Below are 26,891 nucleotides of genomic sequence, written 5' to 3' on the forward strand. Positions count from 1 at the left end.
TTGTTAAAAAAAATTTAGGTTCCAAATCTCATTTGACCCTGGGCCCCGGCCAGTTCAAAACTGATCGACTTAGAAGCTGTTCCTTATATTCGCCAAGGCTCCCACCTCATATTGCCCACACCATCCTCACAAGAGCATCAAAGCTGCCTTCTTCCATCATTATCCTGCATGCACCACCCAGACAATCCCACTGGAAACTCCGTCCCTAGTCCAAAGCAAAGTCAGGCAAGCAGCTACCTATTGGGCACGGCTGAAAGTGTTGCAGGAGAATCAATAATACTGCCTCAAATATAAAAAAGGACAGTAAGTAATACCTAATGAGAAAAACTACCTCCAGTCGGTGAAGGGTTAATCCCTGGTCAATTTTCAGCCACTCTGTTGAGAGTACTAATAAGTGCTCGAGCTGGTGCCAATTAGGGTGGCCCTTCCCTTGATGGGAATAGCCATCCCTTAGGAACTGACTGTCAACCCAAGGTACCCGGGCAGTGATGAGCCAGCCAGAAGAAAGGGAAAGAGTCTGAGAAACCGTGGTAACGGAGTTGTGCTGGCACTTTGTAAAACGGTGACGGGAACTGGCCACAGCCAGGGAGTGAATGCTAATGAGCCTAGGGCAACCTGCAAAGAGTGGACCTGAAAAATGTCCTCTCAGCGGCCCTAAGGGAGCACCGCTCATGGTGGGTTCCTGTGGAGAAGACCACAGACTTCATTCACAAGAAAGAATCTAAACACAGCAGCAGCCGTCCTTGGGTTCCTGGACTTCACAATCACTTGTGACTCAATGGTCTTAGGGTCAGAGCGATTAGCACATTTGTCTAGAAAATCAAAGTTTTCAAATTTTTTAAAAACATTTGTGACCTGTTTTTTTTTTTTTATCGCACTCTAAAATCTGAATGTAAACGGCTTTAAGAATCAACGTGAAATGGTTTAAGTATTCTTTGTGGATTCATATCAATGCCCCCTTCCCCCTCTCCACAGAATTTATTCCTACCTTCTGGGAACACATTTTAAGAAGGCCAACCCCCACCCCCACCCCATGGACAACGATTAGTGTGCAACCACATTCTTACGGAGGTAAATTCAATCTTTGTTATCTGAGAATGCTTGAGACAATAATAAAATGCTCCTCTGAAATTCACACTCAAAATTTTAATTCCTCTTTCTAATAGCTTTTCACCCGTTCCCAAATCTCAAGTCCCCAAACAAGACAAGAAAACAAAAAAATCATAATAGTGATTCATTCACTCCACACCGGGCCCCACAAATGATGTTGTAAATCTTGTCCCTAGGTTTGCAGATATTAAATTTACCTACAATTTCCAAAAATTTTGTCCCCACCCAACCTCCGTGTTTTTAAATTTGCTACTTCTTACCCAACAATTGTTATTAATATAACAGTCAGTGGAGCTCCCTGGGATAGTCTAATTTCCTATTCTTCCTATTTTCCTGTTATCCAAATCAGGCTACAAATGGACTTACCTATTGTGCTTAAAATGCTACCTCTCTGATCAAAAACTTCAAAAGAACCCACTGGATATTTAGCCTCTCAAAAGCAAATGCACTACAGCCCAGATCCTAATTCATCTCAACTGCTGGATGGCACAGATCTGTGTTCTCATAGGTGCCCAATTTCAACTACAACACATAACCAAACAAGACAAATGCTCAGCAATTCTTTGTGGTGAGAAGAATCGAAATAAAACTGAGGGAAATCCTCCATTTCAAAGATTACCGGCTAAAGAAATACAATGTAAACACACGTTTTGTGTTCCTGAAATGCCCTGTGTCTACAGTGATCAGGTAGAGAAAAGTTATTTCAAGTTCAAATATAACTTGACGATTGCCACATGGTGCCGAGTCTTTCCACCCCTACACTCCAAAAACCCAATCAGGCAAGTGGCCGTAATCTGACTCCCAGTGCACTGGGAGCTGCCGGGCAGGCAATGAGAGCTGCACTCTGGCCAGGGAAGGCATGAGTGGCAGACCCGCAGCAAGGCAGTGGGGGTAAGTCCTTCTTTGCCTTAAGGGAACAAAGCGCGGGGCCAAAAAGATGAAACTCTGACTCTTTTATTATAGATATATGTGCCTTCTCAGAATCTAGAAGGAAACTATAGGGCAGGTAGGTGATTCTTTTAGATCTGGGTACTGGGCATATTCATAAGAGAGGCATAGGGAAGGTAGAAGGAAAAAAGGATGCTTTGTTGCAAAATCCTCCAAATATTCCAGACCTGTGCACGCACAGGGAAATTACCCTATGGAGGTAAATCTATCTGCAGTATTTTTCATCAGAAAAATTACTCACCCGGAGGCTCAGCTGTCCAGAAGTGGATCAGGCTGTGTGTTCAGCTAGAAAGTAACGTGTCCAGTTCAGTACAACCCAGGCACGTCAACAAACCCCCTTTGTTCTGGGGCGACAGAAGCAAAAACAAATAGTGTTGATCCATTTTCAGTGAGTGTGAACGCATAAGGGAACATTGCCGATAATAACAGGAGCTATGATGGGCTCTGCCTGCCGAGGTGAGCACCTGTAAGGCCAGGGGTATATATGTGCTGCTTGGGAACTTTGGGGTTCGTGGCTAACTGAGGTGTTCGCTCTGCCCTGGAAGGACATCAGGTTCTGCAGTTTTCCCAGAAAAGCTAAAAGCACTGTTCAGGAGGGTATTTATCTATTGGGGGGTTTTTTGATGTTGTTGTTGTTGTTGTTGTTGTTGTTGTTGTTTTAATTTCCCTGGCTGATGAAAATTTCCAGCTGAAAGAGCAACTGAGTTTCTTAAATTAGGTGTCTGGAGAGGCAGGAGAGAATAGGCAGGGAGCTAGAACTTAGGGGACCGGGGAAAGTGAGGGAGCCCGGGAATAGCCAGGAGGCAGCCTGTTGCCAGGGCCCACCTCTCCTGGTGATCGGAGCTGCTGAAAGGGACCTGAGGTTTCCAGCCCACCAACTCCTTGGCCTCCTGCTGTGTCCTCTTCCTTTTTCCCACTTAACCGGCCACAGACGAACAGCGCCTGAGGCAGCCCCTTTGCCATCCTGGCTGCAGTGGGCTGCTGGTGACTTCAGAGGCCACCTTCCTAGCTTCTTTTTCAATTTGTGAGTTCTTTGAGTTTCTCCCCCTTGGGGATATTTTTAATGTCTCTCAGGGCACACTCCCCGCCCCATTCCAAGGGCTGTTTTGGCTCTTTATTTTCTCTTCCTCTAGGGAATATGATGCCATTGTCCTCTCAGCTGGGCTTTCTTATAATTACTGAGAGGAGTTCACAGGCAGGGGACACCTAGGACAGGGCTGGCTGTCCCCCTTCTGGAGCCACCGAGGCTTGGGCTGAAAATGGGTTTCTCCTTCCAACTCCGAAGCAAAACCCCATATCAAACCAGAGGCTGAGTTGAGATCCTAAAGGTCAAGGGAGAGCTCCCCTGGCCCTTTTTGGCACAGCATTTCCCCACTGCTCATCCAGAGCCCAGGCTTCTGGGAACAGCAAGAGGGGGGAGCCGTTCCTTTTCCTTATACATCAAGGGGTAAGCTGTAATAGCTCTAACCTGTTCAAATACCTGGTTTCTCACCTAACCCTTTTCATAGTCCTTTGGTGATCAGAGTCTCTCCACACTCCTTCGCTCTCACGACTATCACAGGCAAAGGATAAGGGCAAATGCTTTGAATAATGGGTAACTAGAGTAACTGCCCCCCACATTGGGAATTCTAGTCATTGCTTGCCCAAAGGAGCGGTTGGCATAACTATCCTCAAACCCCATCCCTTCTCAGCTCCAAAGATCCTCAGACAGTAAGAGGAAAACAGACTTGAGGAAGAAAGTACTCCCTCCCAATGGCTGTCTTGGTGCACCCCACCCTTCTCCGGGCTCCCCAACACACACACACACACAAGGTCCCCCAGAAGAGGCGCGCCCGGCGTTTTTCTAGGCCACGCAGCAGGAGGAGAAGGCCTCCAGGAAGACGCTGGAGAACAGCCGCTCTCCGTGGAGCCTTCTGCTCGGAGGGCCACTGCCCCCTGCCCAGCGCCCCCGCCGCGGGTCCCCGCACTCGGCTGCCCCTGGAGGGCGCGGAAGGCGTGCCCGGGGCGCCAACACCCGCTTCCAGGGTCCCTTTGGGGAGGCGTGTCTGAGAGGGGTCGAGAGAGGGTCGGGCACAAGACGGGACGGTCCCCCAGCCTTGCAAAAGCACCGCGGAGGCCAGGATGCAGCTTTCCCCAGAGCTGCTGCCCAGACGCCTGGGACAGGGGCGGGGCGGGGCGGGGCCAGCGCTGGGCGGTGGCTGTTTGTCCACCTGGCACCCGCCCGGGGGGCCCAACCCCGCCCGAGGTTGACACGGCCCAGCGCCGCAGGGGAGACGGAGGGAGTGTCCCCGTCCCCGCCCGGGCCCTGGCAGTTCCCACCTCCCCTGCCAGTCACCCTGAGCTCCCCTCCCCCTAACGACTTTACCTTCCCCAAAGACCCGCTTCGGCTTTCCGGGCCTCCTCGCGGGCCCCCTTCCGAAATCCGCAGTGTCTGCCGGGGGAGGGGAGCACCCCGCGGCACAAATCCATTTTCAGAACGCCATTTTGAGCAACAAAGTGCAAAACTGCGAAAGACCTCCCCCCCCTTTTTTTTTTGCTTTACGCTCAAAATAGAAAAGTACATTGACACTTAAAAACTTGCTCTGAGGTAAATATATTCCCTTCTTAGTTCTTTAAGAAGCTCGATTTAGACATTTTCCTTTCTAGGGACACATCCGTGCAACTGGATGATCTTTGACTCTTACGTAAAAGGAGGCTAGCCTCACGATTCGACTGTTAGGGCGACGATTCATTAAGAAGGTTTTCTGGAAGCATTCTTTCCTGATATGCAAATACCCTTTGAGGGGGGCCCCCCAGTTGGGCAAGATCACAGGCCTGGAGTCTTCACCCAAATTCATGAACCCTGCTGTGGTAGACTGACCCGATCTGTTTTCTTTTCAGTAAGTGTGGACCGTTGTGTAGAAGAGAGAGCATCATGGTGGCCTTCAGAGGGGTCTGGACTCAAGCTTTCTGGAAGGCAGTCACGGCAGAATTTCTGGCTATGTTCATCTTTGTGCTCCTCAGCCTGGGGTCCACCATCAACTGGGGGGGGACGGAAAAGCCACTACCTGTCGACATGGTTCTCATCTCCCTCTGCTTTGGACTCAGCATCGCGACTATGGTGCAGTGCTTTGGTCACATCAGTGGCGGCCACATCAACCCTGCTGTGACGGTGGCCATGGTGTGCACCAGGAAGATAAGCATCGCCAAGTCTGTCTTCTACATCGCGGCCCAGTGCCTGGGCGCCATCATCGGAGCCGGGATTCTCTACCTCGTCACACCTCCCAGTGTGATGGGGGGCTTGGGGGTCACCACGGTAGCATCTTTAGCTCTCGTTTTCAAACTAGGAGTCCGGGCTTCTTGCAGACCCCTGCTACATGACACCCCGGTGGCCTGAGAGGCTTTCCTAAAATTGCTCATTTCTTCCCAGAGAATTTCTGATGACCCTTGAAGCGCGTGAAAACTGATCCCTGCAACAGGGACTGTATCCATATATAATCATTGTTTGCCATCAAGTGACTTGAATATTATTAAGTCTAGGTGGCACCAAAATCGTGTCCCTCTCACTCTCATCCTAGTGACTATACTAGACTATATATTTAGCTTAAGGCATTTTTATTACAACTATTTGTTGGTTGGCTAGCAGAAGACACAATTTTGTTTCTTGTCACGTTCGTGAGATTTAAAATGATCTACATCAAGGGTCACACTTAAAAAATAAATTGGCATTCAATCCTGGTTTTGTCCTTAACTGGCTAGGAACGTCAGTTGTTAGCTCAGCACCGGGATTGATTTTTAAAAAACCACACACAGTTTAAATTTTAATTTAAATATATATTAATTAATTTAAACCTAATTAATGGATTTAATCATTGCCTTATAAAATTACAAGACTCTCAAGAAACTCCTTTATAAGTTAAATGCAGCAGTGGCACGTTTTGCTTCCTTTGTAGAAAAGGACATTCAGCAGAAATTCCCGCTTGGTCATTGTAGGAGTAATTAATTATCTGTGATGGCCCAAAATGAGTGGAAATTTATTCCTTTTTTTTTTTTTTTTTTTTTTTTTTTTTTGATGCAGAGGGAGCATCTCACTTGTGGGGTGGAACAGGGGACCAAATTAACCATTGCTTTTTCCAGTGATGAAGTATGCCTTTCACAGTGATACGTTATCACAGAAAATGTACTCTCACTTCGATTCAGACGGAGCATTTTTTCTCTTTCTAGGTTCATGGAAATCTTACCGCTGGTCACGGTCTCCTGGTGGAGTTGATAATCACGTTTCAGTTGGTGTTCACCATTTTTGCCAGCTGTGATTCCAAACGGACTGATGTCACTGGCTCGGTAGCTTTAGCAATTGGATTTTCTGTTGCAATTGGACACTTATTTGCAGTAAGTTTCCAAGTCCATTTAAATAATTGATTCATTTCATTTATCCTCACCCTAGAGCTGGCCGAAAGGTGTTGTGTTTTACAGCTGTAGTTCTTTAATATCCAGCCTCGTCTGCCCAGTGTAGGTGATTATTTTGCTAACTTGATGATGAGAATGTTGATACGGCTGCTAACGTCTTGACAGTTCCTCTAACCAACTTGGCGAATAGTAGCAAATTGCAGTGAACGCTTCCTGCTACTAGTCCTGTCTCAGCAATGTCTGAAGTTGTTTTCTTTTTCCCTATAGATCAATTACACCGGTGCCAGCATGAACCCCGCCCGATCCTTTGGACCCGCAGTTATCATGGGAAATTGGGAAAACCACTGGGTAATCGTCATGTTGATAGTTCCTGTCCTCCAGTTGAGGACAATTACCCATGGAGCTCTTTTTTTCTTTGCTTATTAGTTTTCTTCCTCCCTCCCAGCCTTGACTCCCCACTTTCCTCCACCTTTCATAAAGACCAGGGAGAGACTAGCCCAGATCTACTCTAAAACATTGCATCTGTATCTATTCGGCGCCTTCAGTAATGGTCTGTCTTTTTTAACCAGCACTGCTGCGGGCACTGTTATCTGATAAGCTACAGCAGAATATACTGTACCGGGTGGCTGCCTATGTGGAACGAGTGAAAATCAGGGTGGTTTGGTGAATATGATGTTTAAATCATTGAAAGTAAAGCCTTCCTGGCAATAACAAAATGTACACTTGCAAAAGAATAAAAAGAAGAAAGAAATGCTTAAAAGCGCTGCCCATAGCAAAAATATTTATCTTTTTTGTTTACAAAAGCATGAGCCCAATTAATAGTATGTGAGTTGGAAGCATGTGAACTGCAGACGGAGAGGAATAAAGGGTGCAAGTGTTTATGCTGTTTCCACCACAACCATAGCTGGAAACATAAATGGCTTTCAGAAGAGGCACGCTTTCCAGTCTCCTGGCTAACCTACTTATTCATGCGGTGCCAGTGCTTCCAGAGAGTAGCGATATCCATTTTTAAAAATCACAATCAATTTTATTTCCATTGTTTCTTACAAGAGAGGAATTTAAAGCCCTTAAATGAATAACGTGGCAGTTTTAAGGCCACTCAGAGACTAAGTTAAAATAACCAATAAAAATATGAGCCTTATGTAAGACAGCCTCAAGTAAAGCTACCTTTTATTATCATTTACGTGCTGTGAATGCTATTTTACAACCTTTATTTTTAATTCATGAATATAGCAATATGTCACCCGTGTTTTCATCTCATCCACACAGTGGTTATTGACCCCGTTACATCCACCCAACCGTAACGTACGTTACAAATGAGAGGAAATTGTGCCACTACTACAGGCATTCACTGCTAGGAAAGGTGCACTGAGTCTTTAAATGTAATTTCAATCCTCAAAGAATGAGAGTCCATGTTCAAAAGCAAGATTTTGGACCTCGCCATGCAAAGAATGTCAACATACACCATCCATGAGACTGGTCATTTTGCCACCGATATTTTCATTTATGTCTCGAAATGTTTGCCACATGAACAGGAATGGAAATTTTTAACAGGCAGCATATGGGTACTTATAGTAAAAGTACAACTGTAAGTTCAACTTTTTTAAATTCTAACTATTTTTGTAATTACAATGTCAACAAATAACAGTTTTTAACTTTAGTGATGAGGACTTTAAAATGTGGATGAAAATATGTTTTTATTAATCACGTCCTGGTTGTGGTAGACTAGCTAAAATTTGACTAGTAGGAAACTTTTTAGCTTGTCGACTGAATTAAAGTTTCCCCTTATGCTATTTTATAACAAACGTAACCCCACTGAACACAAATGCACATTCTGTAGCCATGGTTGCATGGATTTTAGAACTAATTTCCAGCATACTTGGGGCTAGAGAGATTGATTGATAGACCAAAACATCATCAGAACGTTAACGGTGAGTTTTCTAGGTAGTGTAATGACACTGTTTCTGTTTTCCTCTTCGCATTTTCTATATATCTATATTTTATACAAGAAAAATTATCGACCTTTATCAATTTTGAAAGTCATTTTAAAGTATGGTATGACTTTTGCTTTGGAATAGCAACTTGAAACTGAGATTTGCTCTTTTTGGGGAGCGTGTAGACAGATGTCTGCTTCATAGGAGTTTTGGAGACACACCATAAGTACTGAGCAGTCCCCTGTCTCCCTTGTGGGAGTCGTAGCACGGGGAATAGAACATATCTAATGAGCTCTTACCAAAGGAACAGAGAGCAAAGACATTTAGAGGAGGGCTCTCGTTTCTCCTTTGAATGGGCATGGAGAAGGTCAACTCTTACACGGTTTCTTTCTGTTCAAGATAAGGAGCTTGGTTCTTGCAGCCACTCTACCAGAAGTTTCCATGTGAAGCATATTTGCTCAGCGACAGCTCAAATTTGGAATTTTCTTTAGATTTTGCAATGAGGATGCTACGGGAAATTAATTTCCAGAGAGTGTCTTAAAACCAGAAGCATTTCTCTTATTTTTTCAAATGAGAAAAAGGGGAGTCTCACGGAAGGTGATGCAGTAGTTTAAGCACTTGCTAAGCATGAAATCCTAAGCGAGCCTCTTGCCCTCTCAGGGTGTCAGTTTTCTTACCCATAAAATCAGGACAATAATCATATCTATCTCAGAGGTTGCTGTTGGAGTTAATACAAGAAAAGTTCTAAGTACAGCTGGCTCGATAAACAAGCTTCTATTGCTCCACTGAATCTGTTAAATGAATGCCTAATATTCTGCTTCATATATGTGCACCAAGCAAACACTGAAGTTTACCAAAACTCAACATTTAGGTTACTCTAGACACAAGAACGACACTATAAAAAGTTTCCATTTGTTGAATGAAAAATTCTGTGGAGTTGCTAATCCCCAACGAACCAACACCCTTAAACCCAGGACTGGTTTTTTTTTCACCAAGTGACCATGGTAGGGACCACGACAATGAATGAACAGTAATGAACAAATCTTGAGGTTTTCAATTAAAACAAATCACCAGATTTTAGGGAAGAAAAGCATGTAGCATACAGAAAATGACTTACCATCCGCCTATTCACATACAACTTTAAATTGTCTAGGAAACATGGAATGGAGCCAATTGCTATGAATTAGAACTCATAAATATTTTACAAGTATTATTCCAATTTAATTTTTACAACCCATGAGGTCTGTGTTATTATAATCCCCAGTTTTCAGATGAGGAAATTAAGGTTTAAGAAGTTAAGTCACTGACGTAAGAACTCACCAAATTGCTAAGTGGTGGAGCTGGGATTCCGTGGATCATGCTCTGTGACTAATCACAGCTCAAATGATAAAATCTGTGTATTGATCGTGGCTAGGTAAGAAACCAACCTCAGATGGCAATATTAAGAAAATAAGGCAAGTACTCTGCAGAAATTCTTTTTTTTCTATTTTAGTTGAAGAATTCTTAGTGCGCACTTAATGTGCAGTCCCACCAAAAAGGAGCTATCTCGACTTTAAGGATCATCAGAAAACAGAAAGGAAATAACTAATGAAAGCAAGAAAAGAGAAAATAGTCTTTCACTGTTTTCCATTCACATATTATTTAGCAATTTATGGATCTCTGATGTGCAGATGATGTATTTTGTTATGTTCTTTCCAATCCTGCTTTCTTCTGCACAGCACATTTGCTCTCTTAATGTCAACCAGCTAAGCTCTAGATTCATGAGTTGTTCAAAGGAATAGTTTTCCTCCACTTTCACTCTATTGCTCTTCCATCTTTTCCCCCAGATATATTGGGTTGGACCGATCATAGGAGCTGTCCTCGCTGGTGGCCTTTACGAGTATGTCTTCTGTCCAGATGTTGAACTCAAACGTCGTCTGAAAGAAGCCTTCAGCAAAGCTGCCCAGCAAACAAAGGGGAGCTACATGGAAGTGGAGGACAACAGGAGTCAGGTAGAGACTGATGACCTGATCCTAAAACCTGGAGTGGTGCATGTGATTGACATTGACCGGGGAGAGGAGAAGAAGGGGAAAGACCCGTCGGGCGAGGTGCTGTCTTCAGTATGACTAGAAGATGGCACTGAAAGCAGACAAGAACCCTCAGAACTGTCCCCGGATTTCCTTCCACCCATTAAGGAAACAGATTTGTTATAAATTAGCCATGTGCAGGGTTGTTTTTTCATGTCATATTATTCAGGCTAGACAAGAAATATTTCTTTGTTCTACCAAGGAGAAATGGAAGAGACCTATTGCGAATTCCAAATCTAAAAAAGAAGTCTTCTTAAAGTGTCCCCAAAGCAAATATGAACCTAGTTTATCGTGTTGCCATTCATTAACAATCACTTTAAAATGTCTGTCAAGATTTGGTTAAGTCTTGCCTGGTAGAGCTTAGAGACATACCTATCAGCTTATTCCTCCTCTACCATGACCCTGGGATTGTCGATCCTCGTTTGAGTATTTATTCCATTAAGTCAAGTTTTTCAATGCAAGGGACAGTATGTCACAGAGTCATGCACATTCAAGAGAGGAAATATAACAAGCTCTTTATGGGCAGTCCCTTATTATAAACTACCTCGGCAAGAGAATATTAACAAGGGTCATTGCTAATGAATTGTTTCTATTTTATATGTCAAATACCCAACTTTCAACCTGAACTCCAATTCATAATATTCCTTCTTCTTCCTCAGTGCCCAAGGTAATGTGGACCTAAAGCCCAGAAATTTGAAGAATATTCAGAAACCCTGTATATTTATTGGTTCCACCTAATAAAACATCCAGATCATTAGAAATACGTATTAAGACAAAAGGACAAACAGACTCATAAGATCTTACTGGAGTGGAGGGAAAATTACCATTATAAAAAATCATAAGGAAAGAGGAATGTATATTCTGGAATCAAATAGTTGATCTGTTTTCAGTGCACATCCTCAAATATACCACGTGAGGTTAACAATCTAAGCTTTTAACCACTTAACCATGTTGCTTATTTTTTTAATTCATTGGCAAAACTGGGGGTTTTGTTTGTGACTTTGGTTATCTATATTTAAACATTAGTTGAGATTTCTTTTTGATAACAAGAACATAACTAGCTGAATCCTAACTTTTTGTTATTAAGTTCTGCACCCTCTGGAAGGTGTCACGTGGGGGCCCTGCCCAGTCCCCATTTCTGCTGCTCTGTCTCTTCTCATGAGGTTCGTTGATAATCTTCAGTGTGGCATGTGACGGTATTTTATTGAATGAAAATGCACGAGAGACAAGGCAGGCCATGGTTGCAGAGTAAAAGGGTGAGGACATCAGAACACTCCGTATTCAGAGCTGACTTGATAAACAAGCTTTCATTTGTAGAGATTTTGGACCTAGTAACCCAACACCGCTTTTAAGTATTTTCATTACTGACTCATTTACTTGTTGAGATACTTTGTTCTTCCTGTATTGCTGTGCCTTAAGTTAGTAGAACGGTCTCTGGAAACCCCAGTCTCTATCATCTCAACCATCCAGGCTAGACTTTATCTTAGACAAAGAGCCGCAAATGTCAATTTAACTGAACGAAAAGCTAGTAGGGAAGCAAAAACCCATCACTGCGAAGAATGGCTTGAAAATAAGCTGATAATCAAGGGCTTTCTTCCTCACCCATAGTTCCAACTATGTGCCACTTTTTAGTGTTAGTGCAGGTGTGTGTCTGTGGCAGTGAGATAATGGACCACTGTTCAACCTGATTCTCTTCGGTGCTAAGAAAGTAATGTGCGAGGTTCCCAGGGAGTCATCACCCCAGGGCAGCACCTGGGAGTACCACTGATGGTTTTCGTGGCAGATTCCTAAATCCCAGGCCCCTTGCTCAGATGTGTGGCCAGCCCCACCCTCCACCAGGGAGACCCATCATTTCCTGTTTGGGGCGGCATCTATAGGAAGTAGAGTGAGATTCTAATAATGGTTTATGCCTGTCTTTTCAGACGTTTGCACAATCACTACAGGCTTAAAATTGGGGGGGGGGGTGCGGATAAGCTCAAAAGATAATGCTATCAACCAGTGGTAAACACGTCAGCTCAAAATGTAGGTTAACAAGGAAAAGTTAAATGGATTTTTCAAATATGCTTACAATTTACTGGCTTACAATTGATTTTATTCAGCCATATGGTTTACTTCTTATACACTCACTTTTATACTCACTTCCAGTTAGAGTATTTAATAAGTTAGTGCTTTAAAAAAAAAAAAAAACGCATGAATGATGTTTTTGTAAATTGTTTTCCAGCAACCAGCAGAGTGCCTGGCACTTAGTAGGTATGTGTTAGTTAATAAAAATCCATGAATTTCATCTAGGATTTAAGAATGTAAATAGTTTTCTTCTAATCTTGATTTTGCTCAGTATTTAATAAAAGCTTGATTTCAAGGACTGCTAAGGGAAGGCAATATAAATGTAAAAACCATAAAATATATTTTTGCCTATTCTACTATTTTAGAGGCATAACGTGAATGAAAGCTTTAGCACTTTTTTTCCTGCATATGAGGCAACATATTTTGTATTTCACTCAAGGCTCTGCCAGTAAAAAGTAATGAAATTGTACCTTTCTAATGACATCTATACAGCAGGGGTCTATTGCCTTGTGGATGGCACCAAATTATCCAAGTGTATTAAGAGACCAGGGCTTTTTCCTTTAATCCCTTCTTATTAATGAAGTGCATCGTGCTGCTCCCAGGAGAGTGCTGCTGATGGATAGGCAGAAAAAAGATCAGAGAGAAAAAACTGGAAGGACGTAAATGAATTATACCCAGCCAGGAAGCAATGCCAAGCATCTCTTCCCTATGGAAAAATAAAACAATCACCCCAAAATTGTAAGATGGTCCCCACAATGAAAATGTATACAGTTTGTCAAAAGAAGTACAAAGGGTAAGAGTCATTTTTAAGTTTGGGGGGGCTTTCTTAAATATTTGGGGCACAGCATTTGAATGTATATTTTTGTTGTTGAAGTTGGCATTTTTTCCCCCAAGAGTCCTAACTTTTACACTGGAAGGAATTCTTTTCTGGTACCTAAATTGTTGCCTAAATGTAAGATTCCTACACTTTGTTTCTATCATTTGATGCTTTTCATAAATTCTTCCCCTTTCTGACTCTTCTCCTAATGCAGTTGATAGGCCCTAGCTGCCGCTCAGTCTGGAAAATGTTACAAAGGGATTAGAAATATTTGAATAACATAGATGATGGCATTAAACTATCTGATTAATTGTTAGAGACCTGATTCCAAATAGGACAGAACATTCTTCTTAGGCCGTGAAACCACGCAATTTAACTTACTGGTTTCAATTCAGTAATGAAGAGGAAAATTCCAAAATAGAGTAGCAAATTCCAAACACTAAAATTAATCCAGGCAAGGCCCTTTGTTGCATCGTGTTGATACTACCCCTGTATGTTGTGAACATTTGACAGAGAAATTGCCTTTGTGACAACTAGATGACAGTAGGAGCTCAAGAGACAGCCTTATCAGACGATACAAGGCCAGTATAACTTCTCATTATAAGCATTATAGAATGGGCAAACTCATAATCAACTCTTATGCCTGAAAGAAATTCTGTCTTTCCTAATATGTTTATGGCATCAAAATTATTAAGAAGATGTGACTACTATCTGGAAAGTGCACTGAACAAAACTCACTTTCTTCACCACAAATTTTGTGTGCTTGCATTGGTATTGTAATACTTTATAGATCACTCCAAAATAGCAGAAACTTTTGAAATTTGTAGTTCTCTGAAATACATAGAAGACATTTAATTCAGGGCTCAAAAACTGTGGCCGCTCAGTTTTGCAGATGACCATACTCCATGAAAGCAGTTATAGTGTTACCCACGCATGTTAAAATCCAAGAGCTAAAAATTACACCTAATTTATATAACCCGTTGGAATATATTTTTAGATTCTCTTCAGGATTAATTAAATAAACATGCAATTTATGAAAATATAATTGTTTATCACTTTTATGACCCAAATCACAATTGTAATTCATGATAAACTGGTGAGAATAAACTGAACATATGGTTATATTCACAATTATTTATTAACTGAAATGTTATTCCAACATCAGAGCTAATGTTAAGATTTAAGCTATAATGTCTAATATTTGGAATAATCTATTAAGTATTAGCATTGTGGTTGATTTCCATGAATTACATTGTATCTCATACTACTAAGTTTGTGCAAATAAACTTAATGTTTAAAAAGTAAGCATTGCATCTGATAATGTTCAAAAATTCATTCGTAGATTTTCCGAGTTAGACCCTAAGAGCATCCTTTAGAATGACCCAGAGGTTTAGATATTTGAGTATAATCAACACCAAATGAAACAGCGGTGGAATCTATATAATGAAATGCATTTTTGGAAAGGCTGCGGAGGATACGCTCTGGTAGGCTCTGATGTGCACAGTGAAAATTGTGCTTTCGTGGGCTTACTTCTAAATGTTCGCATCCATGCAGAATAGGCCGTTGAAGATCAGCTGTCATTACAGTGAGTGTAAAAGTGAAGACGTTACCAACTGTGGCTCAGATGAGGCTGGGATGGCTAACTAGATGACCCATCCTCAGGGCATTTGGCAGACTCTGCCTACCCAGATGGATGAGGTAGGCACAGTGAGTACTGGGACACTCCCTTGGGTTCTCAGTTTGAGGGGCTCCTCAATTTTGAGGGCTGTAGACCCTCAGGGAATGAGGACAATCATTTATGTAGTGTGCAACCCATCAGATGAGCAGTGAACGATGCCTTCGGAGCCAGGTGGATACATACATTTCTTACAGCATTTGTCAGTGTTCGCCAATATGGCAACAGCAGTATCTCACATCGTAGCGAAATAGCTTGTGTAGGTATCTGTCTCCCCTACTAGCTTCTAAACTCCTTAAGGGCTAAGATGGTATTTTATTTACTCCATATCCCCCACCCTCAGCATTGAGCACCAGGCTTGACATTTCGCTCAATATATGTTTGTTGCATGAATGAATAAAAAACTGAAGGATTATCTCACAATCGCTAGGAAATACTACAAAGCACTATACCCCAATCTAGTTGCTTGGCTGTTGTGTTGATATGTGCTAAATATTTGAATTCTTATAGTTCCAGTTAGGAGCCTGAAAGTAACTCAAGCACTACAGAAAAATCAAAGAAAAAATGCACAGAGAGAATAAAACACTAATTGGATTTCTAAAATTTATACCTAATGTGTAGGCAACAAGACATGTTTTCATTGCTATATTTATACAATGGCCAGATGTTAGATGAAATTTAGCTCAATGAGGATTTCAGCAAGAAAAGTATTTTAACAAGCATGGGAAGCTAGAGATATAAATGTCAGCCTGATTTTAGATAATTATCCTGCTTGGAAAATGTCCAAAACAATATGTCACCTGAGTAATTCTTACTATTTTTTTTTCATTTTCTACCTCTTCACTCCTGAGGTTTAAGGAGACATTGAGAACTCTCGAAAGCTGAGTTGAGTTCTCCCTGCACATAGTCAGAAACCTCTGAGAAACTGTGGCACTGATTTTCAAAAGTTTTATGCATAGCATAGTGATAGCACATGGCTAGTTTTCAATAAAGGCATGGCGAATGGATGAAAGGGTGGGTGAACGGAGGAGTGGATGGGTGAGTGGATGCAAGGAACACTCCAATCTGGAGACAGGAGGTTAATCTGTGAACAGACGGCAATCATAGCCTGGATTCCTTCTTCCCTTATGAAAGCATTGGCCACAGGCCAGAAAGGTAGAGGAGAAATGCATGGATTAGAATGATTGTCAACTATGAGTATAGATATGGGGCTTTATAATTTATAAATATTACTCTCCATCATTTAGTCTCCATTAAATGGGATAAGCATTACTATCATTTTCATTTCCAAAGATGAGAAAACCAAGTGTCAAAGAGATTATGTAAATTACCCAAGATTATACCCAAGAATAAAGCAAAAATATGGCGCCTGAGTGGCTCAGTCAGTTAAGCCTCCAACTCTTGATTTTGCCTCAGGTCATGATCTCAGCGTCATGGGATCAAGCCCTGCTCTGTGCTGTGGAGCCTGCTTGAGATTCTCCCTTTCCTTCTCCCTCTGCCCCTCCCTGCTCATGGTCTCTTTCTCTCTCTGAAAAAAAAAAAAGAAAGAAAGAAAGAAAAGAAAAATTAGAGCAAAAACTGGATCTCACATCCCAATTAATCCCAATTCCCTAAATTATTCCCCTAAATCACACAAAGTTCTCCCCTTTCTCCCATTCATCTATCAGTTTAATTTCCCATCAGCCATGCTTCCTTAAGTGGCAAGAAACATATTCCATCCACGCTAGAGGAAATCCTTGTCTACAACTTCGGCAAAGGGCAGTATACTAAGTACTACAGACCTGGACTGTCACAGACCTTAGAAAGTAGTGTTGGGGCATCTGGCTGGCTTAGTCAGTGGAACACGTGACTCTTGATCTCAGAGTTGTGAGTTCGAACCCCACATTGAGTGTAGAGATTACTGAAAAATAAAATCTTGGGGGGAAAAAAAAACAATATAGTGTTGGCTGCTCCACGGGGAAACTGAATAATTTCAGACATTTTTCATTGATATTTTTCCTTTCGAAAATATTATAAAGATCACTATTTGAGGTATTTTTTTGTTCGATCCAGAAGAGAGAACCAGGCATTAATTGTGAAGTCACTGATAAGGCCTTCCACGTTTCAATAATAAGAACAGTAATAGTTTTCAGTTATCGGACACTTACTGTGCACCAGACATGCCTTTCACACCTGTGTACTCATTCCTCATAGAAACCTGATGAGGTAGGTGTTGCTGTCGTCCCCTTTTTACCGTTGAGGAAACGGAGGTCTAAGGAACGTAAGTTGTTTGTTCAAAGTCAGACAGCTACTAAGCGGTAAACATGGGATTTGAGCCTGGGGAAGTCCATCTAGACCACTCGGAGCCACTGCCCTGTGTTGTGTGTGTGTAGGCTTCCAACTGTTCCAACGTTCATATCTGCTTTTTCCAAGGCTTTGACTTTTCATGTCCAATAGAGATTGCAGCGTGTTTAAACTTCTCAGTTGTTCCCGACTTCACCTCTCATTATCATTTTGACCGCCTTTGAAGCAATTATTTAAATATTCAAGTACAAATGCCACAAAGGTAAATCAGCTAAACTTAACAAAGTGTTTTTGAAAGGGACTTTGAATGGCCAAAAATGCTCTTCCTTTCCTGAGCAGGGGTATGACAGACATCTCTTACACAATACTCCTTCTGCTTTCTAGCTTCAATTTCCTGGCTATTTAAGTAAAATAAAATTGTAATAAGGGAACCAATAAAATGGTGTTTGGAAATAATTTGAGCTTACCCTAGATCAGACTATAAAGTTTATAGTTGTGTGTTCTTGTTTTTGTTTTAATTGGGGGCGGGGGGGGGGGTGGAGGAGTGTGGGGCAGAGGAAGAGTGAGAGAAAAAACTCTAAGCAGATTCCACACCCAGCGTGGAACTTGAAGCAGGCTTCGATCTCATGACCCGGAGATCACGACCTGAGCCGAAATCAAGAGTCAGGCACGCAACCGACTGAGCCACTCAGGCGCCCCTCCAGACTGTATTTTTTTAATAAAATAAAATAAAGGTTATTTTTGAGTGGGCTAAGTTTTAACATTGTTACAACGGCAACAGCTTTGGGAAGTAATTGAATAGAAGAAGCGCCGCCAGGACTTTCCCTTTCCTACAACAGGAAGAGGAGAAAGATTTTCATGTACAAAACAGAACTGAACACACAGCCAGTACCTTCGTGTTTGCAGACTACAGGGCTGTAGATTAAGTCCCTCAATACCTTGACTCAGACTCTCAGAAGACAACAATCTTTTAAAATATAGAGATGTATAGCCAATGACTATGAGAAACAATTTGATTCAATTTAGGGCTCCCAGAGGGGAAAGACGTAAGACAGGGAAGAGGGAGGGAGGGCAGGCAGGAATCCCCCGGTCACAGTAAAGGGAAGGTGGGGGGTGCTCCTAGCGCTCCTGTCCCCACCCAGTCCAGAAATCGCTAGCACCGCAGTTGCCCTTATGCTCAGAAAGTGTCTGTGCTAAGCCAGCACGTTCCTCTCCTCCTGGATTGAATCAGTGTCCCAAAGAGAACTGGACGATGTCTTCCAGACCTGAGCCCCCATCTCAATTTTAATTGTCAAATGTCAAGCTAAAGGGAAACAACCCCCCTCCCGGGAATAAAAGTGCATCTTGATTTTCAGCAAGGAAGACAGGATGAAAGTGGGATCTCTCCATTTCTCTCCAGAAATCTAGCCTCTAAAATGTATGTCTTTGAGAAAGAAAACTTAGGAGCTAAATCTCAGCACATGACTCCTGGAAATGATTTGCCATATTAAGCTACTCCAGGATCTCAATGTCAGAACTTATCACAAAGGATGTAGGCTTTATCTCGTTGTTTCAAAAGCCAATCTCCTGGAAACAGTCGCAGAAGTACAGAAGAATGAGAGCGGCTGAGATTTCTCTAGTGACCCGCAGTAAGAAAGAGCAGAGAAAAACTGATACGGATTATTCAGCCCCGTGGTGTTGGTACATTGTGGTTAAATCCTTCATATTCTTTGAACTCTAATAAAAAATTCTCATCAAACAATGATGACATTTCATCTCATCAAAGTTTAATCACAAGAGTATTGTAATTCTGATTTTCTTCACCTCGGTTCAAATTGAAAGTAATTGTCAGACGTCATTTTAATTCTAACCATTACATCCCTTCTTACATGTCCTCTCTCACATTATCATGGCCCATTTTGTTCTCTAAGAGGCATGTCATTTTTTTCTATTATTCAAGCAGTTTTAAAAGAACTTTGTCACCTACTTACAAATAGTACACTTAAGGCTCGTTTTAAAAAACATTTGAGATAACAAGTTAACATGAATGGAAAATGTTTCCTTGAAACACTGAGAGACACGAGGGGTAATAAATTCTGACTATGGAATTGTTTGATGTTGGAAAAACACTTAATTGCCTGAATTCTTGAGTGTTTAAAAAAAAATTCCTTAGCAACCCTCAGCACGAAGGGCTTAAAACGCACAAAAGCAGAGAGGTAAACATAAGCTTGTCTAATTGTCTTCCATCGACACTGGAAAAATAACTCTGCTTTACCTCAGTTGAGACAGAGAGGTGGGTCCCTCCTGGAGGTGGGAAGTGAGTTCTGGTCACTACTTCCGGGGATATATGGAAATCTAGCAACAAAACCCAAGAGGACTGTAAGATTTGGGATACTACGTGTGTTGTATTTTCTGTCTCCCACAAGAAATATGTATTACTGTCAGATAATCAGAAAAGGAAAAATGAATGATGTATTTAGAAAGACCTATGAGGTCTGACTGAAATGTATGGGTCAGAGGGCAACACAGAGGATACAACATGGAGCCTCTTGGAATCATTCTCGTATCTGGGTCTACGTCAAAGAGCAGAAAAGTCCAACCAAAGCGAGGATTCTACACTCAAACTCTTATGGGGAAAGTGAGCAAGCAATGGGATGGAGTCAAGAAGGCCTTGGGGACACTGGGGCAAAATGGAGGCAAACTCAGAGGACTTTTGTCATCCGAGAACTTGGGTCCAATATGTTCTGATCTTCCAATATTTTAGACAAACTTCAAATTTCAAATTGTGTATGAAGTCTCCAAATTCTTAAGTGTTGCTCTATGTGTTTTGTTTTTTGACTATGGAGACAAAGAACATTAAGTATGAGATTGGACCAGGCTCAAGTATCACCAGTTTGAGGCCCTTACTCGAAGGCCTCTTGGACATCTTTATTTATGTTTCTCATACACCTCAAACTGAATGTGTCCCAAACTGAGCTAATTGTCTAACTTTCTCCAAGCCTGTTTCTCCTCTTACGTGTCTGAACCACAGAGTGTCTAGACCAGAACCTGGCTGTCACCCACATGCAGTTCCCCTTCCCATTCATTCCCCATCATTTGCCAAATCGAAGATCTCATTCCTTCTGGCCTCCTTCCTTACTGCCTCTACTTTGGTTCGGGTCAATGCAATAGTCATCTAAATCATTGCATTACCCTCTAAACCCAGTGGCCCTCGACCAGGAGTAACTTTGTCTCCCAGATGATAATTGTCTGCAGACATGTTGGTTGTTACAGCTGGAGGTAAGCTTCTGGCATCCAGAGGGAAGAGGCCAGCAATACTGCAAAATACAAAGTCCTCTATTTCCAACAAAGAATTATCTGGCTCAATATGTCAACAGTGCTGAGGTTGACAAATCCTGCAACTGGTCTACCTGCCTTCAGTCTTGCTTTCTTCCAAGAAGAGGAATAATCCTCTCTTAAAAATGAAATCATATTTCAAGGTTATGTTTCGAATGTGAAATTGTATCTTTTTATCTTCTAAAGGCTATCTTTAAATGAAATCATTATCTTTTAAAAGTTTCCTTTAAAAATGAAATCACATATCTCTAGAAAAATCTGGAAGATAATGATTAGTTTTCTAACCAAATCCCATGCACATACGTTTTTGCAACAAGAATCCTTTTGCTCCAGAGAAGGAAGGGTCCTCAGTTTCAGGGAGTCAACCTTGATTATGAGTACCCAACCAGAGCAATTGAATTGCCCCCTCTGCGGTTGGTTTAGGAAAGGGCCTGAGAATAATTTGTGTAACATCATATTCTCTGCCCTTCAAAGGAGGCTGTGATAGATTTATTTCCAAGATGGCCATAATAGCTCCTACCATTCTTGTTTATGTATACCTTTGCAATATGACTTCACTGTTCTTCCCATCATGAGATTAAATCTTTTTCCTATCCCTTGAATTTGGGCTGTTCCCGTCACCTGCTTTCACCAAGAGAATGTTGCAAAGTAGTTCCATGGGATTTTGGAGGCGAGGTTTTGAGATGCCTTGTAGCGTTAGCTCCCACTTCCTTCGAGCACGGCCTGGAGCCTGCCCTGTGAAGAAGGCCGGTCTAGTCAACTGGGAGAGAAGACCACGCAGAGTAGGGAAGCCAGCTGTCCCAGTCATCGCAGCTGAGGACCCAGACAGGTAAGGGACCTTACCCTACACCATCCAGCCCCACGTAAGCCACCAGCTGACTGACTGCAGGAGAATAAGTGAGTCCAGGACAGAGTAGCGAAAGTTCCCAGCTAAGCCCAACCCAAACTACTGATCCACAGAGTCCTTAGCGCTTAACATGGTGATTGTTACAGGCCATTAATTTTTGATGCGGTTTGCTATGCCTCAATAAATAACTGATCCAAAGACAGGAGGAAGGAGTGGCCTTTCCCTCCTTCTACCCTTTGGGTGCTATTGTGTGAGGAAGCAGTATCTGGCTTTTTTAGCCATTCTGAGAGACGTACATGGCTGAGCAAGATCAGAGTAGAAAGAAGAGAGTCTGAGGCTGCCTGGTATCACTGAGCTGCTGAATTAACCTCCCTGCCTCTAGATATCTTGTTATGGGATAAACCATAATAAAGTTCCCTTATTGTTCAAGCTGTTTTCATTTAATCTTTCTCTTACTTGCAGATAAACATGTCCTTCCTTGGACTTCCATTATCCTTAGGATAAAATTAAAGTCCATTCATGATCTGGGCCTCTGGGCCTGCTTATCCCCTAGCTTCATCTCTCGATACTCCCCACCTTGCCCCTCACTCCGACTGGCACACTCACCTTGAACTTCAGTTCCTCAAAAGAGCCGCGCTCTCCCTGTCTTGCTCAGGGCCTTCACATGTCTTATTCCCTCTGACTGGAGCTCTATTAGCCCCCTCCCCCCACCACACCATCACTCTACTTTTCACCTCAAAATAATTTAGTAGTTTTTTGTAACATTTATATTAATAGTTCTACAAACTTTGCCTACCAATAACACTAAGCTAGCCTCTCTGCCCAGTTCCCCCTTCTCCTAAGGCAATTACTTTTACTTCTTTTAAGTAAATATTTTGGCAGTTGCTTCTACGTCTCTATATAATTGATCTGTACTGCTACTTGCTGATTTCTTTGGGGTGTTAGACATTTGTCTCTTGACTTGCCACTGTTACAGAAAATTCATTGTCTTCCCTTCTGTTTCTAACACACAAATATATATACAGACATGCTTTTTTAGAGCTGAGTCATGAGTTCACTATAATCTTTGCTTTTCTTACATTTTTTTTTTTGTCTCCCCTGAAGTTAATAATAATCTTGCAGGGTTTGTTTTCTTAATTGTTTGTGTATTTACCAGTTTAACTCCAAATCCTTCATCAGTTTTCCAGATCTTAAGATATTGAGACATAGCAGGCATTCTCTCAATGGCACCGTTCTGAAGAAACCTCTTCTAGAAGCTTCTGCAGGATCCAACCTGGACTGCTGGAGCTCCTTAGCTGGTGAATTTCTGCCACCCTAGAACCACCCTGCACCATCACCTTGAGAATTCCCTTTGCCTCTCTCCTGTGTCCCTCTACCTTCCTCTTTGTTATTATTGTTGCTGCGGGTTTATTTATCCTGACAATTGATTATAGTCTGAGAATAAAAATTTTGAAGACTTCTGGCAGATGAAAATTATGATCCATTTGTTACTGATTCTCTCTCTCTCTTCCCCCCGATTCCCCACCTCCCACCCACCCCTGCCTTTTTCCTCAGTTTATGGGTGCCTCAATTTCCCCCAGTGCATTGATATTTTATAATGAGATGTCTTGCATCTATTTTAATCCACTTCATTTTGTTGCCAGACATGCAATGAGCGTTTTCAATCTCAAACTCAGATCCTTCAATTCCAGTATATTTACTTGAATTGTCCCTTACATCCGACTTTCCCTTTTTGTCTCATCTTTCTTCTGGAATTCCTAAGATTCAGATATTGCACTTCCTGTATTACGTCAGGAGCTTTGCTCAAATGATTGGTTATCCTTGACTATCGCTCACATTTAAGAATGGGGACCAAAGCCTCCAAGCACAAGTGTAGCTGTCTTGTGCTGTGAACTTCACTGTAGGGTGATCTGACTTGACCGCTTAGTGGAGGAAGCCTGGATGTCCCCATCTTCAGTTCTCTGTGCTTAGGCTGGTCAGATTACCCAGAGAAAGACCTTCAGTCCCCTGCGTGGAAGGTGAAGGTCTGGCTGTTCCACGTCTGCAAGCTGAATGCAAGCGGGCTGGGGGATGGTCAACATTCAGTATTGTACACATTCGCTTAATCCCCTGGTTTCAGTACGTAGCTCCATCCCCAACTGAGCTCAGTCTCGCTCTAGAAAAAAATAAAACGTCCTTCTCTTGCCAGGGTTGTTTGTTGTTGAGATCTGGGAATCTGACTACTTCAAAAAACGAACTTTCAACCAATCCTCCTCATCTTATCCTTTCTGCTGCTCCCTCTCCTACCAGTTCCAGGCAGTACCTGTCTCTGAGCTGTGGGTCCCGCGTACAAAGAGTTGGATTTTCTCTCTCACTTCCGCTGAACCATCAACTCTCTCATCCGTCTGCTTTCCAGGTTACAAAGTTTTGTAGTTATTGCTTACTTTTCTCTTCTTCCTTTCCTTCGGGGCTTGAGACTTTTAAAAATCACTTTAGAATTGTTTTATGGGGAATTGGCAGGGAGTTAAAGGGTTTTATCTTCCATCTTTGCACAGAAATCCTCAAATCCCTTCTGCTCTTTATTTACTTCCTCTGAAACCCCCGCTCTGAGCCCATGTTAGGTGCCTCCGCCGTGTCTCCCCCTTAACGCCCTGTGCTGCTCCCATCGGGCATGTGGATGTGGGTCCGGATGGGACCAAACCACAAATTTATTTTCGTCACTTACTGTCCCTTTAAACTTTTATTCAGGGAAGATAATCTTCCCCATCCCTGGATGGAAAGTTGGCAAATCTCCGCGATTTCCTACTTGCTCACAGGAAAGAGTCAGGTCTGTGATCACTTTCATTCACGAAATTAAATTGACTGACTAGAATGTTTTCTGCCCAAAATATTGGGCAATTCTTCCACCTTCGAAGTTAAGAATGCTCTCTCTTGCCCTGCTGAGTCCTGCCTGACTTCCGAGAAGGGTGTGTGACCAGCTTCTGCCCTGTGTCTCCCTGATGGCCCCCTTTCCCTTTCGACAGGAGCTGACGCGGCTATGGACAGAGGGCAAAAGCAAGCAAAATTGCCAGATTTAACAAAGAAAAATACTGGTTAGGTAGCTTTTAGTTCTCTGGTCCAGCAAATGATGATTGCTGACTTTTTCCTCGGAGGTTGTAGTTTTGTCTTGTTTTGTTTTGATTTTCCATTCTTGGGGATTCCCATCCCCAGGGACTCCTCACCTACAAATCACAAGATGAGCTAAAGAGGATGTGTTCTGTCTCGCATGCCTGCAGCCAGCTCTGCTCTCCTGGTTCACAGCAGAAATAGATGGTTCCAGCCTGGCCCTTTCTCCCATGGGAAGCATTCCTGCCTCTTCTATTCTGAAAAAACCCCAGGCATGTAGGCTGTCCCCTGTGCAGCATGAATGCTGCTTCTCTCCCCTCCATCACCCTCTAGATTTCCCAAGTTAGAGCCAGATCCCAGTCTAAGGTGGTCCCCATTCTCAGAACATAACAGCAAACTCTCTAAGTGGTCATAGTAAAGGCTTGAGGTGAAGAAAGTAGGATTCCTTTCCCATCCTACCGTCGGGGCAAAAATTAGGGACTTGTAACACCGTTTCCTTCAAGGAAATCCTTCTCAAATCCTTTCTGCTCAACAGACTTGTATCTCATATAGGCTTTCATCAGATGAAAGGTCCAAGATTTAAGGAACAAATCCCAGTATATTACTTTATAAATAAATTATGCATCAGAGAGAACCTGTTTCAAGTTGAGTTTGATTTCCCATGTTTATTATATCAATGTCTTAGTCAAAGCAGAAGCAGAAAGAGTTCGTTTTCAAAATTCTTTTTCATTTGGTTACTTGGTTTCATTTCATTTCATTCTACCCCCTAGTTCATAAAACTCACTGAGGATAAGGAGTCATCAGAGCATCTCTAGAACCTGGCACATCGTGGCAACAGACATCAATCTGTAAGTACTTTTTGGTTGATGAATGAAAGAAAGAAAGAAAGAAAGAAAGAAAGAAAGAAAGAAAGAAAGAAAGAATTAGTTATTACTGGTTTTCAACAATGGGCTATAACACAACAAATGATTATTAATTATTTCTCCCCTCCCTACCCAGCCAAAGTACCAGTTTTAGCTTCAATTTCAGTTGTAAATTAAACAGAAAAAGCAGAAATGTTAAGTCTTAAGACAAGTTACCAATGAAAGTCTTTAAAAGTTCTTTTTAAAAGGTTGTAACATGAGCTGGATAATCTCCCCTGCAAGTGCTGCAGAGGTTGTCCTTGATAAGGAGTCAGATGAAATACCCAACCGGCGAATACTCCATCACCATGCTTCTATGAAAATACAACAGCTTTGTCTCATTTTTATGAAGAAATTGAAGCTAGCTTAACAGAAAATTAACTTGGTCAAGCCTCTTTTTTATTGTTCAAGCCAAGTGAAACATGAAAACAAATTATTTCCTATTCTAAAATTCTATGATTCTATGATATGAATAGTGGAAAAGAAGCTGAACTTTTCAAATACTTCCAGCAATAATTTTGCAATTTCTAGTTATAAGCATTTGGAACATATTATATTCAAATTTCTGTACTGAATCATTCCCCATTAATACTAAATTTAATTTTAGTTATTCAAAAAGAAGGGTAGAAGTTTGTAGAGAATTATAGAGAAACTTCAGGTCACATCAAATTTACCTGATGTAAATATCCACCAAAAATGTGTTTTTTCCCTAACGTATTATTATGGAATTTATGAATGTATCATATGTACGCCCACTTGCTTCCTAAAAGGATTTGAGGTGGAGTTCAATAGATATCCAGATACACAGGATAAATATAAGAAATTAACAAAGGCTGTAGACAGAATGATGAGGTTTTGCTATACTTAAACACGAAATTTAGCTCTAAAATTTCTGATATCAAGTCAAAAGAAGAAACATACTAGCCTTTATTAAATCTGCCATGATGTAAAAGGGAAAATACCAGCTATTCAAGGGTCTCTGTTTTCGTTTTTGTACTAAAATCCAGGAATAATTTATTCTATGAGTCTTTATGAAATAATAGTTAACATATACTGACTGTCTATTATGTGCCAAGCATCATTCTAAGCTCTTTCTATGTATTAATAATTTAATCATAACAGCACTGCAAGATAGATTATTATCCCTGCGTTCCAGGTAAGAGAATCAAAGCTACAGAGAGTTAAGTCGCCCACGGTTACAGTTGGAAAGAAGCAGCCCTAACCTGGACCCTCGAAGCTCCAGCTCCTGACAGCTACACTGCAGAAAATACTCATCGATGGTTCCACCGATGACTCTGAAGGTCTCCATTTCTTAAATCAACGCTCAGTAGAAGCCAGGGGCATAATATCGAACTTAATGAAAGCATTTGCACTATTAAAACTTAGCTAATATGGGGCGCCTGGGTGGCGCAGCGGTTAAGCGTCTGCCTTCGGCTCAGGGCGTGATCCCGGCGTTGTGG

General features: G+C 41.9%; 1 protein-coding gene across 1 annotated transcript; it reads left to right on the plus strand.

The window, feature by feature from the left end:
- The first annotated feature begins 1,887 nt into the window (after window positions 1-1,887).
- AQP4 (aquaporin 4) lies at window positions 1,888-14,630 on the plus strand. Its single transcript, XM_026496139.4, has 5 exons — window positions 1,888-2,001; window positions 4,939-5,353; window positions 6,262-6,426; window positions 6,712-6,792; window positions 10,205-14,630. The coding sequence occupies exons 1-5, from the start codon at window positions 1,970-1,972 to the stop codon at window positions 10,481-10,483; spliced, it is 972 nt and encodes a 323-aa protein (XP_026351924.1). The 5' UTR covers window positions 1,888-1,969; the 3' UTR covers window positions 10,484-14,630.
- The last annotated feature ends 12,261 nt before the right edge of the window (window positions 14,631-26,891 follow it).

Source organism: Ursus arctos, unplaced genomic scaffold (genome assembly GCF_023065955.2).
Source record: "Ursus arctos isolate Adak ecotype North America unplaced genomic scaffold, UrsArc2.0 scaffold_17, whole genome shotgun sequence".
In the NCBI taxonomy this organism is placed as follows: Eukaryota; Metazoa; Chordata; class Mammalia; order Carnivora; family Ursidae; genus Ursus; species Ursus arctos.